The following is a 14,491-nucleotide window of genomic DNA, read 5'->3' on the forward strand; positions in this document are numbered from 1 at the left end:
ATACATAAAATTCACAACATAATACATGAAATCTGGGTTAAGTTAAATTAGATCTAATTCTAGCTTTAAAAGCGTTCGTCGTCATAGAAAAGTCATAGTGGTCGTAAACGTCATTAAATACAGAGCACATCGCCTGGATTGGTTCATGTTGTCCGTATTGAGTGCGGTGGAAGTCGAGTCGAAGAAATCCACGAGATCTTAGCGGTCGAGGCATTACGTTTATGTTTACCAACGCCAGAAGTTCAGGAGCATCAATTTCGGAATTCAACAATTGGGCGACAAAGACGGCTAGATAGATCCCTTCTTTTGCGTAACGTTTCGATATTCAGCAGCTTACAGCGGTCCTCATAACGAGGAAGGTTACGAGGATCCGACCAGGGTAGAAATCTTAGTGCGTGTCTAATAAACCTCCGTTGCACTGCTTCGATTCTAGCTGACCATACATTTGTATACGGGCTCCATACCACAGAAGCTGTGTCCAGAATGGATCGTACAAGCGAAAAGTAAAGAGCACGCAAACAATATGGATCACGGAATTCATTGGCAATACGCATGATAAAACCCAAGTTGCGATTTGCTTTAGCAATAATGTGCGAGTAATGGTTGTGGAAGGTCAATTTAGCGTCCAGTTCAACTCCAAGGTCTTTAACAACACTGACGCGTTCCAGACTAGTCCCTTCGATGTGGTAGGTGTACACGATCGGTGTTTTGTTGCGAGTGAAGGTGATGATTGAACATTTAGAAACACTGATGATGAAGTTGTTTAAGCGGCACCATCCCGTAAACTTATCGACAAGATCTTGCAGAAGTTTGCAGTCTTCCACTGACCGCACAGCGATGAATATTTTAAGATCATCAGCGTATAACAACTTGCGACCAGGCGGTATAACAAAACAGACGTCGTTGAAAAATATGAGGAATAGTAACGGCCCTAAGTTACTTCCCTGTGGAACTCCAGATTGATTGCAGAAACTGTACGATTCAGCGGAGCCAAACTTTACTGAAAGCTGACGATGTGTAAGGTACGTTTGAAGCCAGCATACGAAGCCTTCAGATGCGCCCAAACGTCTCAGTTTGCGAAGCAGTATTTGGTGGTCAATGCGGTCAAAAGCAGCTTTAAGGTCTGTATATACTGTGTCCACCTGAGCTGCAACTTCCATCTGACGTAGGCAAAATGAACAGAACGGCAGTAGATTCGTGTTAATTGAGCGTTTAGGAAAAAAACCATGTTGCTCTATGGAAATGTAAGACTTCACTTTACTAAACAGCAGTTTTCCCACGAGGATCTCCAAAAGCTTCGAACCGGCACATAGCGAAGTAATTCCACGGTAGTTTGTTACGTCACGCTTATCTCCCTTTTTGTAGATAGGAAAGATGTAAGACCTTTTCCAAGACTCTGGAAACTTGCGCTGTTCGAGCGACATGTTGCATAGCTTTTGCAACGGTTTACATAATGCTTCAGCACATTTTTTGAGTACAACAGACGGGATTCCATCTGTACCCGCACTAAAGCTGGTTTTAACTTCAGAAGTCCCGCTTCAATGTTCAATGTTCGTCAATTTGTGAAGTTGAAGCCGCTGTCGAACTAAATACACTAGACAAGTGTCTAGCAAACATGTTGCAAGTAGTTTGGATATTATCAGACACTAAGTCTCCGAAAAACATACCAGAAGGAAGGCCATTTTGTTTACGTTTATCATTCACAAACGACCAAAATCGTTTTGGGTTTCTTCTCAAATCGTCCTGTGTACGCTTTACGAAGCATGAATACAGGTGCCGGTTATAAGCCCTATACTCATTGCTTATCTGGTTGAAAGCAGACTTCGTCACGGGATTACGCCTATTAGTGTACCTTCTCAAGGCAACAGCCCTCTGGCGCTTTAAAAATCGTAGCCTCGGATTGGACCATGGTGGTTTCCTGCGCGGCCGGGGAGCAGGTACATGCGAACAAAAACATCTATGCAGCATTTCGTTAAAATATTCAACAGCGTGGTCCACATTCCCGATAATGTCAAATTCTGACCAATTCACATTTATCAGTGATTGATTTAGTGCGTTAAAATCGGCTTTTCGAAAGTTGAATACACTTACTACCGCAACTGACTCAAATGAAGGCGGAAGTGTAATGCGCAACGAAAGAAGTAGCGGGGGGTGGAATTGATCAACTTCGATTATCGCTTCATGCAACTCGGATAAGCTACTAGCATCTTTAGCCACGTCATTCATGAACACCAGGTCCAATGTACGGTTTCTACTGTTGATGTTGCTGACAGCCAGCAAGAATAAAACACCTGTCCTTTAGTCGCCAAACTAGCTGCTATAAAGCTGTAATTTATTGATTATATTTTAGTAAATGTTTAGCAAGGGTAAGTATCTCAAACCTACATTTTCAGTGTTTTCTTTACTTTTCAGGATCTAGCCTACAGAAACTCGACTCCACGTGGATTATTCACAAGTAAGTGAGGTAAGTATGTACCTATCATTTCAGGTTAAAGATTGATCGAACTGCGTACATAAGACTAAACTTGCTACTCAACATACCTTCGTGGCTGGCTATAATATTTATGAATTAACAATATTTGCTTCTTAAAGCTTCACTCGAATTTATAATCTATAATTATCAGATCAAATTTAGATATGTAATATATAGGATAAACTATAATTTTGTATTTAACTTACTGACTAATCGACTTTAAGGTTTGACTACTACTGAGTAATTTCACTTTGTTTATTCGATCTTCCATATGACAAGCTTAAGCGTCATTTGATCGTGAGGGAGCCGACAGTGGCTTCACACTACTTTCGCCGCAACGGGGGGTATCGGCAACAGTTGATAACAGTGTTCATTTGTCTCATGCCCATTGTGGCAAAACCCTCGACGAGAGCGGCGCTGGCAGCGGAAAACGTCGACAAAGCAGGATCGGGAAAAGCAAATCCATTCGAACATCTGACCCATGGCAGGTTTGGTTGATTAAAATCTCCAAAAATAACGTGCATATCGTCAGTGTGCAGAGAGTTTGTTTGTTGCAGTGCAGAATCAATATGCGCTTCTATTGCGATCACGTTACTTGCAAGGTCAGGGCTAATGTAGACAACACCAAGGCAAATTGACCTGCGAAAGCCGATAATTTTAACCCATAACTGCTCCACCACATCAGAAGATTGAATTGGCGAGATTAGTGAATTCAACCGACAAGCCACAGCGATTAAAACTCCACCTCCTCATCTCTTTCCGGTACTGTATGGGTTGCGATCGTTTCTATATACGTTATAGGCATTCCCAAACAGTTGCGCTGAATGAAAGCACTCATTAAGCCAAGTCTCCGTGAGCACTATGACGTCATACTGAGCTTCATATGAAGTCATATGGAGAGGTCAGCACGGAAATCAGCAGGAACAGAATAAGAATTGTAAGCCTTCTACACAGGAGGAAGTTAAGAAGGCAATCAGTGTGCTGAAAAACGATGAGGCTGCTGGGAAGGACGGTATCCCGGCTGAACTTATAAAAACGAGGAACAAGCGGCTGTACGAAGCAACCCACCTAATCAATATCAGGATCTGGAAAGAAGAAAAAATACCGGAGGAATGGTTAGATGTCCTCATTTGCCCAATTTTTGAAAAATGATATTGACTCGAGAGTAAAATCTATCAAGGTATTACATTGCTCAATTTTGCCTATAAGGTGCCCTCCCGTATTCTGTTCCATAGACTGAGACCGTTAGTGGAGTTCTTAGTCGGCGAGTACCAAACTGATTTTCGCGATCTGTTTGTGAACTTTAAGGCGGCGTATGATTCAGTCAAGCGAAATGAACTGTGGCAGATAATGCTAGAACATGGCTTTCCGAGGAAACTAATACATACATGGAATACATGGTTACTGGTAGAGAACGTGGGAGTCCAAATGGAGGAATTTTCTATACCTTGGTACGCTCATGACATGTGACAACAATGTAAACCGCGAAGTAAAACGAAGAATTGCAGCTGCGAATCACGCTGTCTACGGACTATGTAGCCAGCTGAAGTGTCGTAGTTTGCAAATTCGCACACAATTGACGCTCTACAAAATACTAATCCGGTGGCCGTTTACGGACATGAATCATGGACGGGTATTTGGGGTTTTTGATCGTAAAATACGGTTTATACTTGGTGACAAAATGGAAAATGGAGGGTGGAGCAGACGCATGAACCACGAGCTGTATCAAGCATACAAATATGCTAATACCAATAGCAAAGGTAGTACAATGTGGCAGGCTGCGGTGGGCTGGGCATGTGCACAGAATGCCCGACGAAAGAGTAGTCAAAACTATTTTCAACAGGGAACCATGAAAAGTCCTAGACTTCGCAACAGACACCACACCCGATAGCGCTATCGACAACGATGCACTTTCAACTGGTGTTCGAGGGAATTGGAGAGCGGCAGCGCAGGACCGAACGTTCTGTAGGACCATAATTCGTTCGGCGCAGGCTCGATAACGGACTGTCGCCACTAAAGTAAGTAATCGGTGTACCGTGAACGCGGGTAATTCCGATCGGTTCCTTATTCCGATCACTTAAGGAAACACCTAACGGCTAACGTCATTGTGTTAGAGCGACACACACTGTATTGTACATCTCATGTGTTCGTTAAAAACCTAAACGTTTATTTGAATGTTGCATTAGTATTGGTACTATATGTCAAATGGCAGAGCTTGCAAATATAAACTCAGCTGATCCGCAGCCAATTGCACCGACCACGAACATCCCGAAATATGGTTTATTTTCTTTATCAAGCCATTTATCCAGCCATCTTTGAGCCATTTTCGGTTTCCCCTTAACCAAAGTAGCCGATTTTTAGAAGATTGAATAAAAAATTCACAGTCCAAGAGCATGCTTTGATGATCATGAGGATTATGGTTTTTGAGAGTAGTAAAATTAAAAGAAATTTCTGCAATTTTTTCTCGTTTATTATGGTTTGTTTTCCAGAAAACCGAAACTTAAGTGTTGTCTTTTAAACAAACATATTGACAAAACTAAAAACATAACAGCCTTGAAGATCTAGGCAAGCTGCTCTCACCTGCTTTGCGTATCTGTCACTTTACCGGTTATTTTTAGTTTTCTCAGAACATTTATGTTGGTGCTGCTAGCATTTGCCTTTAAAAGTCTATCACAACATATGCAAAACTTTTTCGGGATTCCAGTTTTTGAAAAACAATATACGAAAGGACAAAATAATGAATGAACAAAATGGTTTGGCTCTGCGTCCTAAGTCAACAACACGTTTCAAGTCAAGTTTTTCCTTATCCGGCCGGTTTCAGTTGAAACCGTTGCTGTATTAAACACCAGCAGCGTTCACCCACGCACGGTGACAGGTGGAATCCTTCTAGCTAATATTAACCAAAATATAGTGAGTTTTTTCGCGTGCAGGTACGTGACATGGACACTCGGAAAATAACTACACGTACCTAAATGCGAAGCAATGCGTAACAGTAAACTGTTACACCTTGTTATTCACATGACACGAAGATGCTTTAACTCTACTGGGGTCTTTGAAGAATTAGCTGATAATCATTATCGGTCTGGCCTGGCCTAGGCATAATTGAAAATTTTCAACTTTTCCGGCAGAGACTTGAATAGCTTGAGGCAAAAAGCATACGCAGAATACATACACAATATTTTCATTTTATAACACCGATAACATCAGACGTTATGAAACGTGTGTGTGGGATTTCACAGACATAATCTTTGTTTTGAATTTCAATTCTTTAATAGGCACAACACAGTTTCATTTGGCGGTACATTGTGGAGGGGGCTTAGGCAAAGGTGACATCAATCGAAAATATAATACTTTTAGAGACAGGCTAAAAAAATATAAAAAATCTTACTTCAGAAGTTCGTAGCAGGGCCCGACATCGTCAAAAAAATAAATGAAGCCGATCCTTTCTTATCACACATGAAGCGACTTGATTCATTTATTGAACAGAACCATTCAAGCAAGCTTGAACTGGTGATGCTTGAAACTGGTGATTGTTTCAGCTGACGGCAATTGAAAATCAGGCACGATTTGTCATTAATAAATTGCACCATGCGTTACATTGTAGAAAATAAGTCAATCAATTTCAGTTCGTTTGCATTCAAAGTTTTTAGCCTTCCAATAAATATGTGATAGAAAAGAACAAATTGAATTTTAAAAGCTATTATCATGATGTGGTGAAACTTGCTTCACTGGTGTAGAGGCTTCCATTGAAGCGAAGCGGTGCCCTAGTGCAATTGAAACCAATCCTTGTCCGGACCCTGATTTGTAGTTCATAAATCAAGCACATAATTTATGAATAATTTTCACTAATAAAATGATGGGCAGATAGAAAAATCTATTGAAAAATCCAGAGTAAAATAGTAAAACAACGATGGAATACTAAATTTTTCAGGAAATTTAAATTTCAGTTTTCCAGGAAAATACGCGAGTCTTATTTCCTTTATGTTTGTGTGACTTCCGAAAGGGGGCAGGTTGAGTATCGTGACACAGACGGACAAAAGAGGGAGAAGGTCTGAAAAAACAGAAATTTGATGGACGTCATGTTTGAATCATACCTAAACGGAACAAAAACTGTTTCTATGTTCTGTAAGATTGGCAATCCCGGGACTCCGTAAGTAATAATGATAATAACTCTAATCGGAACAAGCGACAAAGACCCAGTCGACGAAAACGGACTAAGGATTGGAAATTAGGAACATGGAAGTACCCACGTGCTTTCTAAAGAAGTGAAGAGCCGCAAGTTCGAAATCGTAGCGCTGCAGGAGGTATGCTGGAAATGAACGATGGTACGTACATATAGAGATGGTCACAACATCTACCAGAGCTGCGGCAATACACATGAGCTGGGCACAGCTTTTATAGTGATGGGCGAGATGCAGAAGCGGGTGATCGGGTGGTGGCCGATTAACCCCCGAATGTGCAGATTAAGAATCAAGGGCCGATTCTTCAATATAAGCATAATTAACGTGCACAGCCCTCACCTCGGAAGTACCGATGATGATAAAGACGAATTCTACGCGCAGTTGGAGCGTGAATACGACCGCTGCCCAAGACATGATGTCAAAATTATCATCGGGGACTGTAATGCTCAGGTTGGTCAGGAGGAGGAATTCAAACCGATGATTGGACGGTTCAGCGCTCACTCGCATACGAACGAAAACGGCCTAAGACTTGTCGACTTCGCCGCCTCCAAGAACATGGGCATACGTACTACCTTCTTCCAGCATAACCTCTACTATCGGTACAACTGGAGATCGCCCAACCAGACAGAATCACAAATCGACCACGACCACGATAGATGATCGGCACTTTTCAGACATTATCGACGTCAGAACCTATCTGGGCGCTAACATTGATTCGGATCACTACCTAGTGATGGTAAGGATACGTCAGAAACTATCTGTTGTGAATAACTTACGATACCGGCGCCCGCCGCGGTATAATCTAGCGCGACTGAAGCAACTGGATGTCGCCGAAAGCTACGCGTTATCTCTCGAAACCGCGCTGCCGGAAGAGGGTGAGCTGGATGAAGCCCCTCTTGAGGACTGTTGGAATGCCGTGAAAACAGCCATTAACAGCGTAACGGAGAACGTCCTAGGCCGTGTGGCACCGAATCGACGTAACGAATGGTTTGACGAAGAATGCCAGCAGATATTGGCTGAGAAGAATGCAGCGCGGGTACAAATGTTGCGTAGAACCACCCGTCAGAATGTGGAGCGATACAAACAGAAGCGGAGGCAACAAACCCGACTCTTCAAGAAGAAGAAGCGCCACCAAGAGAAGAAGGAGTACGATTAACTCGAACAGCTGTACCGCTTTCACGACACACGGAAGTTCTATCAGAGACTCAACGGATCTAGCAAAGGCTTCGTGCTGCAAGCCGAAATGTGCAGAGATAAAGATGGAGGTATCATGACTGACAACCGTGCGGCGATCGAAAGGTGGAAGCAGCGGGAAAGGATGGCATTGGAGCAGAACTTATTAAAATGGGCCCGGACAAGTTGGCCGGCTGTCTGCATCATTTGATTGTCAAGATTTGGGATACGGAACGACTACTGGAGGAGTAGAAAGGGGTTATCTGCCCTATCTACAAGAAAGGTGATGAACTGGATTGTGTGAACTACCGAGCAATCACTATCCTGAATGCCGCCTACAAAGTGCTGTCCCAAGTCATCTTTCATCGACTATCGCCAATAGCCAATAGATTTGTGGGAAGTTACCAGGCCGGCTGCATGGAGGGTCGGTCAACAACGGATCAAATCTTCACCTTACACCAGATCCTCCAGAAGTGCCGCGAATTACAAGTCCCCACACACCACCTGTTCACCGATTTCAAAGCCGTATATGGTAGCAAAAACCGACTAGAGCTATGGAAAATTTTGGATGAAAACGGCTTTCCGGGTAAGCTTACTAGACTTATCATGGCTACGATGGATGGGATCCAGTGCTGTGTGAGAATCTCGGGTGGATTGTCGGACCCATTCGAATCTCGCAGGGGACTTCGACAAGGAGATGGTCTGTTTTGCCTGCTATTCAACATTGCGCTTGAAGGTCTTATAAGACGAGAGGCGATCGAAATGCGGGGCATGATTTTCAATAAATCCAGCCAATTTATCTGCTTTACTGACGACGTGGATGCTGTCGGCAGAACATTTGAGGCGGCGGAAGATCAGTATACCAGACTAAAACGCGAAGCAGAGAAGATTGGATTGAAGATAAATACCTCTAAAACGAAGTATAAGCTGGTGGGCCGGACCGAGCGGCACAGTGCCCGCTTGGGCAGTACCGTGGTAATCGACGGGGATGAGTTCGAGTTAGTCGACGAGTTCGTATACCTTGGCTCACTGGCAACAGAGGACAACAATACCAGCCGTGAGATTAAAAGACGTATTATCAGCGGAAGTCGGGCCTACTACGGACTCCACAAACACTTGCGGTCGAACTATTTGAGTCCCCGTACAAAGTGCACACTGTACAAAACGCTGATTAGACCGGTTGTCCTCTAAGGACACGAAACGTGGACACTGCAAGAGGACCTACGACCTCTCGGAGTTTTCGAACAGCGGGTGCTAAGAACCATCTTTGGCGGAGTACAAGAGAACAGTGTATGGAGGCGAAAAATAAATCACGAGCTCGCGCGTCTCTACGGCGAACCAAGTATTCAGAAAGTGGTTAAAGCTAAACGGATACGTTGGGTAGGACATGTTGCTAGAATGCCGGACAACTATCCTGCAAAAAAGGTTTTCGCATCAAATCCGGTAGGAACAAGACGAAGAGGGGCACAGCAAGCAAGGTGGCAAGACCAGATGGAGCGAGATCTGGCGAGCACTGGGTGCCCACGGAACTAGAGATCAGTTGCCATGGATCGAAACAGATGGAGAAATCATACTGCGCAGGCCTTGTCGTAAGACGTTAGGCCAACTAAGTAAGATTGGCAATCCTAAAACGGAAGAAAATCCAACCTACATTGTTTGCAGTGGTCCAAGATTCTGCAATCAATTCTTGGTGTGAAACTGTTGGATAGAGTGTGGCCCAGGCGCATGAGCCACAAGTTGCATCAGGTTTATAAATCAGACCTAAGCTATCCAGACCTGTAGTCTATAGACTACAGACTGTAACTTTGCTTATTAAGGCCAAACGTGCACTTATTGTATTTGAACGAAAGGTGTTGCGGACTATTTTTGGCGGAGTACAAACAGAAAGCGGAGAGTGGCGTAAGCATATGAACCACGAGTTGCAGGCACTACTTGGATAGATTGTCATCGTCACCTGGTGAAAGTCAGAAGACTACGATGGGCCGGTTACGTCGCAAGGATGCCGGACGACTGTGCAGTGAAATACGTTCTCTTCAAGAGCTCCACTGGCACCAGGAATGGAGGGGCCCAACGTGATAGATAGCTCGACTAGATTGCAGCCGACTTGCGTGTGTCGAGACGCTCAACGAATCAGCGACGAGTAGCCAATGACCGAGTACAGTGAAGAGGAATTCTATATATGGCAAAAACCACGGATCAAATCCGCGTAGATAACTACAGACTGTCGAAATGTATTTCGTACGTCAATTCGGCCCCTTAGTTCAAATTCGTGTAACTAGGCACAAAGATTCCTGAAGCAACTTCCGACACAGATGAACTAAGTGTGAACGAGCGTAATGAGACGATTTCTGCGCTTGGCACCGCACCAACTGATCAAAGAACTTTTGAAGATGAGTGGGAAAGTAGATCCCTAAGCTAGCGCTAATGGTTTTTATACTAATTGCTTATTGCGATTTTATTAACATTTGGGAAAAAAGTGACCGAATTTCCTCGTCCCGACAGGTTGATGGTAACTTTTTCAATTGAACATATCGGATAAACATTTCATCTATCTAAAAATAGTATTAAAATAGTAGAATGGTCATTTTAGAGAACTTTATGCCTATATTATAATACAAAAGGAGGAGGATAATATAACACCAATCAACATCACCAATGGGTCAAGCAACAGAAATATGTAATGAATATCCCCATGCTATTCATCAAATAGTTTTATTTGCACGCCGAGCTAATAGCACTAATCCCTAGAAATGTACACATTGAATGTATCGTATGTTGTAATCGCGCATTTTACCACCTACCTTCGAATGGACGTATCCGGCGAGGAAGCCTATGTGCACCTCATCCTGCTGGGTGGCAAACACGGCCGTTTCAGTCTTTCTAGTAGTGGATATACTCCAGCTATTATTATTATTATTACTATTACTATGTGCTGAACTGTATAAGCAATCACAAGTGGCAGCGTGAGGTTGCCGGAGGAGGCTTAACGATGCTCCAATTGACATCTGCAGGCAGGACATCCTGACCACCAGAAACAGCAAGATCCGAAGGTGATGAACCTTTTTATTGCCGAGCTCCATTATTTTATATCACTACTATCACTATCAGCTCACTGTGGTTCAGTTCCTTGGTGCAACGACGTGGGACGCCAGTAAAGATTGATTCACAGATTAGGATTAATCTTCGTCTCCTAATTGATGTAGCGGTAAAATGAACGCTAGCCCAGGCGATTCCAATAATTTTCCTAACAACCTACAGCCTTTAGATAAAACTCATTAATATTCTCGTTATTCTCGGAATCAGCTTCACTCAAAAGGCTTCGAATCACAGAAAAAGCATTACACATTTTGATTCATCAATCAAGGTGCATATAATCTGGCTCTCTAAATCTTCCTTCCTTCCTAATTGTGTTTTCAAATGTCCGTAGGTACAATACCTGTATACTTAGCACGTTCTAAATAAATACTGAGATAATCAACCCATTCACTCTCCCACACTCTGGGGGACGCTTCTAACCTTTACGTGCATTTGCATTTTTATGCTATCAACTAAAAGGTCGTTGACTCTAAGTTGGTGTACTGTAAGAAATTTCTGACATTTTCAGTACACAGCCAGTAAGTTTTAGTTAAATTACAAAACTCTACAATAAATAACAAATTACCACTGTACATAGGTATTAAAGTCTGTTCATAACATAGGCCTCTCCGCCATACAAATCTAAAGGTTCCACCAGGTTGGCTTCGGCAGGGAGCATTATTTTATTGTTATCTTCAATTATATAGGTTTTCACGCGTTGTACAACAAAACGAGTAAATAAATGTCCAGACTTAGAGGGGAAGAAGGTCAGCTTCCAAAAGTTTGGTCCATTGTTCTGTTCACCAATCTGAGCAGAATGTCCTTTCGCAACGCGACGAGCAGGTAAATCGAAAACCAGCACCGCGACAAATCTGACATTTCTGTCGAATGTAATTTATTTCGGACTCGACCAGTAGTAATTCCTGCAGATACCACTTTAATGCCGGCATACTGTGGCATTCCGTCATCGTGTGGTAGGCCAATTTATCAAAATTGCTCTAACGATCGAAGTTGTAATGATAATGTGCAGCGATTTCGACAAGGTGGTACAGTGTTGCCTACGTACGATGGACCACTGCAGCGATGATTAGTTGTTGATTTGATTTTCGATGTTAAGTGGTAATTTAATTAAAATTTACATATAGCAATATGTACACATTACTCAATCGGATTTGATTTGATGGCGCTTTAGTACCTAAACAATTTCGTACTCTTGAAGGACTCTGTAAAATGATCATAATAACGCTTTTGAATTTGTTTTCTGCGCTTCACATATGATGATATTTGAGATAAATTTAACCAAAATAATAGTTTGGACATTAGCTTGAAGAATGTTTAAGGTCCAACTTTTCATGTTGGTTTTGTAACACCTGTAGGTATTAGATACTTATTAAGTAAGTATTGCAAAATTGATAAATTATAAATCGATTTTTTCCGATCTCAAATAAAAATTACTATGTGAGTTTTTCTATTACACTTTGAATACATTATGAAAAAACTTGCAGAAATATTCAGAAACAAATTCGTTTTTGGACATACTGGAAAGCCATCCGGGCCTAGCTCTGGTAATCTCAAATTTTTACCCAACCACTGCTTTCAAGCATTACAGCCTTGTTCTCGATAACCATATCCATAACAGCAACGATTTATGGTAAGCAGTAAATCCTACAAAAATAATTATAACAAATTCCGCAGAAACAAACAGGGCCGGCGCTAGCCAAATTGTCACTCGACGTAAATCCTCAAAATTGCGCCCCCAGAATTTAGTCGTAAAAAATAAATGAGATTTATTCGGATAGAATATTGCATTAACAACGACGTAAATATCACAAACTTTTTTATTTGACCCATTCTTTGCAGTGATATATTCGTCTTTAGAATTAATTTGTGCGCCAATTTTGCTTTTTAGTTCACGTTAATCGTTCCTAAGTTAGGAATCCTAACTATAAAACAAATAGCAAAAGTATTGCAATCCGTTGGTTCCGTTGGAGAATACAAATATATAAATGCACAGGTCGGATGAGAGGAGTTCTTTCGACCCGTTACTGATAGAGAAAGCCTCCATCCTACCACAAATCTAAGCCTGAGGCTAATCAACTTCGCTGCGGCCAGTGCGGGAATGGCTATCTGTAGTGCCTATTGCGCACGGCGGAGCATTCGGAAGCACACTTGGAAACACCCTAATGGAAAGGCCTGCTCTCAGATAGACCACGTTCTGGTTGATGACCGGCAAACGTGCGATCCTTCCGGGGTCCAAACTTCGACTCTTACCACTATCTCGCCACTAGAGAGCAAGATTCGCGCTCGGTTATCCAACGTATTGCAGTCGAGACCAACGAGGAAGATATTTACTTACTTTACTTAAGTGGCTTGACATCGTAAGACAAAGCTTGTTGCATCTTGCTCACTGGTCGCTCCTGGTCATCTTGTTCCTACCAGATTTGAGGCATTCTTGCAACATGCCCTGTCCATCGTATCCGTCCAGATATAGCCACCTTTTGGATACTGGGTTCACCATAGAGCTGTGCGAGTTCATGGTTCATCTTCTGCTTACAGACTCCATTCGCCTGTACGCCGTCGAAGATCGTTCTTAGCACTCGTCGTTCGAAAACTCCAAGCATTCGCAGGTTCTCCTCGAGTATTGTCCATGTTTCATGCTCGTGGAGAACAACCGGTCTAATAAGCGTCTTATACAAGGTGCACTTTGTACGAGGACTTAGTCTGGTCAACCGCAATTGCTTGCGAAGTCCATAGTAAGCACGACTTCCGCTCATAATACGCCTCCGAATCTCGTGGTTGGTATCATTGTGCGCCGTTACCAGTCTTGGCTCACAAATTCGTCGACTACCTCAAACTCATCGCCGTCGATCAATATACTACTGCCAAGCGGCGTAGGTAGGCATTGGTTCCGCTGGTCAGCATGTACTTTGTTTTAGACGTATTTACCTATAACCCAATCTTTTCTGCTTCGCGCTTTAGTCTGGTGTACTGTTCAGCCCCTGCCACAGATATTCCGCCGATTATATCCATATCATCGGCAAAGCAGCAAAGCGAATTGACTAAATTTGTTGAATATCGTGCCCCGCGTGTTGATATCCGCTCGGTTCATGACACCTTGTAGCGCTATTTTGAACAGCAAGCATGAAAAACCATCACCTTAACGAAGCCCTCTGTGTAATTCGAATAAACTTGATACTGACCACCCGAGATCCGCACACAGCACTGTGTACCATCCATCGTAGATTGAATCAGTTTGATGAGCTTCCAGGGAATGCTTTTCTCGTCAATGATTTTCCATAGCTCCGGTCCGGTCGATGGTATCATATGCGGCTTTGAAGTCAACGCACAAATAGTGCGTGGGAATTCTGTATTCACGGCACTTTTGGAGGATTTGTCCCAATGTAAATATTTTATCCGTTGTAGACCGACCTTCGATGAAGCCGGTTTGATAAGTTTCCACAAATCTGTTCGCAATTGGTGATAGTCGGCGAAAAATGATTTGGAACAGCACTTTGTAGGCGGCATTGAGAATGGTGATCGCTCGATAGTTCTCACAGTCCAACTTGACGCCCTTTTCATAGATCGGGCA

At 42.8% G+C, this 14,491-nt stretch overlaps 1 protein-coding gene across 1 annotated transcript in view; it reads right to left on the reverse strand.

Annotated features, from left to right (window-relative positions):
• Window positions 1-10,907, reverse strand: part of LOC128740247 (guanylate cyclase 32E) — a 41,782-nt gene extending 30,875 nt beyond the window's left edge. Inside the window, exon 1 of the mRNA XM_053835781.1 lies at window positions 10,629-10,907. Coding sequence (XP_053691756.1) covers window positions 10,629-10,907 — 279 coding nt within the window. The remainder of the gene's footprint in view (window positions 1-10,628) is intronic.
• Between the last annotated feature and the right edge of the window lie 3,584 nt (window positions 10,908-14,491).

The sequence above is a fragment of the Sabethes cyaneus genome, chromosome 3, assembly GCF_943734655.1.
Source record: "Sabethes cyaneus chromosome 3, idSabCyanKW18_F2, whole genome shotgun sequence".
Taxonomy (NCBI): domain Eukaryota; kingdom Metazoa; phylum Arthropoda; class Insecta; order Diptera; family Culicidae; genus Sabethes; species Sabethes cyaneus.